This window comes from Echinops telfairi, unplaced genomic scaffold (genome assembly GCF_000313985.2).
Source record: "Echinops telfairi isolate 266 unplaced genomic scaffold, ASM31398v2 ScPeMD7_8;HRSCAF=38, whole genome shotgun sequence".
NCBI classification, from domain to species: Eukaryota; Metazoa; Chordata; class Mammalia; order Afrosoricida; family Tenrecidae; genus Echinops; species Echinops telfairi.
In genome coordinates this window covers 18,250,311-18,252,275 of record NW_022103905.1, presented here as the reverse complement: position 1 = coordinate 18,252,275, position 1,965 = coordinate 18,250,311, and the positions used below count along the sequence as shown (strand labels likewise).

At 68.5% G+C, this 1,965-nt stretch overlaps 1 protein-coding gene across 1 annotated transcript; it reads right to left on the bottom strand.

The window, feature by feature from the left end:
- Positions 1-437: 437 nt before the first annotated feature.
- FOXB1 (forkhead box B1) lies at positions 438-1,412 on the bottom strand. The gene has a single exon (XM_004709465.3). It carries the CDS (start codon positions 1,410-1,412, stop codon positions 438-440), a length of 975 nt encoding a protein of 324 aa, XP_004709522.1.
- Positions 1,413-1,965: the final 553 nt, after the last annotated feature.

Sequence of the window (1,965 nt, the reverse complement as noted above, 5' to 3'; positions counted from 1 at the left end):
GCGGTTTCTCTGGTCGTGGAACCGCTCAGAGTTCGCGGCAGGGAACGCCTCCTAGCCGGACGGAAGAGGGTGGAGGGAAGACGCATGGGCCTCTGAGAAGGCAGGATTTCCCTAGCGTCTTCTGTGGGAGGTCTTGTGCCCCTGGGACAGAGTGCTTTGACTCAGGTGCCCTCTTGCCTTCCCCTCTCGTGGGCTGCTAAGGAGACTCCCACGCGTCTCCAGGCCCGTCTGCAAGTTTGTGTTTTTGTCTCCCGCTAGGTCTAAAACAAAGTTCTCGCGTGGGAGAGAGGGTTGGCCGAGAGTGAAATAAACAAGGTGGGGTGGCATCCTAGATCTCAGGTCGGGAGGGCAGGACTGGGAGCCAGGAAAAGCGAGGGAACTGGGTGGGTGGGTGGAGGGCGGGGGGCGTAGACTGGACGAGCCGGTGCTGCTCCGGGTCAGTGCACAGCCACCGAGTGCAGAGCGGAGGCCCGGCTGGTGAGCGTTTCGCTGGGGGTGGCGGGGCTGCTTTGGCTGGTGGCTGTTTGCGAGGAGGTGGGGCTGAGAGAGGGTGGCGAGTTCGAGAGCAAGGTGGGGATGGGCGCGGGCAGCGCGGGCAGCGCGGGCACGGCGGCCGGCGTGGGCTTGATGGGCACCGGAATGGCGGGCAGCGTCTGGCCCGCTGCGTGGCACAGCGGCTTCAGCGGCACGCCGTAAGCGCTGTAATCACTCGCCATGGAGATGGGGGTGGCCGAGTCGATCATGCCCGCGGAACCGTACACGTGTGGCCAGCCGGTGCCCAGCGAGCTGCCCATGGTAGTCAACTGGTTGGGGAGTGGGTAGGCGGCTGGCACGGGCTGCATGGCGGAGAACGCCAGCCCCCCGGGCATCTTGTACTCGCGCGCAATGATGTTTTCGATGGCGAAGGGGTGCTTGAAGCCCGAGGGCTGGGCCACGCCGCCCAGGTTGTAGGCGGCGGCGGGCATCTGCGGCAGGTGCGTGCCGGAGGCGGCCAGCGCGCTGAGGCGCAGCTTGGCCTGCTGCTGGAGGTACTGCGCCGCGTCGGCTGGCTTGCTGGGCGCCAGGTGGTCGGACTTGAGCACCTTGAAGCGCTTGCGGCGCCGTAGGAAGCTGCCGTTCTCGAACATGTCCCCGCAGCTGGGGTGCAGCGCCCAGAAGCTGCCCTTGCCGGGCTGGTCGGGCCGCCGCGGGATCTTGATGAAGCAGTCGTTGAAGGAGAGGTTGTGGCGCAGGCTGTTCTGCCAGCGCTGCGTGTTCTCCCGGTAGTAGGGGAAGCGGTCCATGATGAACTTGTAGATCTCGCTGAGCGGCAGCATCTTCTCGGGCGAGCTCTGAATGGCCATGGCGGTCAGCGAGATGTACGAATAGGGCGGCTTCTGGTCGCTGTACGTGTTGCGGCCCGGCCGAGGCATCTTCCTGCTCGCCCTGGCGGCTCTGGGTCTGCGCTGGCCGGCGGGCTGCTGGGATCTGGGCAGGGGGGGGAGAGAGACACACGGGGAGGGGTTGGGGGTGGGTGGGTGGCGAGGAAGGTGGCATGGACACACCTGGCGACGGACCTCGCGAGGGCAGCTAGGCCACGCCGCACTTCGGGGGCCGGCAGTAGGGCGCTGGGCGCTGGAGCTGCCGGCGGCCGCGCGCTCTAGCCCGCAAGTTTGCTCTCCGAGCTGGGCGCGGCCGGAGGGCGCGAGAGGGGAGGCCAGCGAGCGGCGCGAGGGAACAGGGAAGCCGGCCCACTCTCGAGCGGGAGTGGGGTCCGAAACCGAATCGAGAGCTGCTCACCTTAAAGTTGCTCCAAGTTGCGCATCCGCATCCGGGACGGCGCCGCAGCTGGCCGCGGCCCCGCGGGCGCTGAGCGCGGGCGCGGGGGCGGCGTCCCGGCTCGGCTGGGCTCGGCGCGCCCCTCGGCTCCGCAGCTCAGCCCCGCAGCGCTCCGCGCCGCGCGCTCCGCGGCTCTCCTGGCTGTGC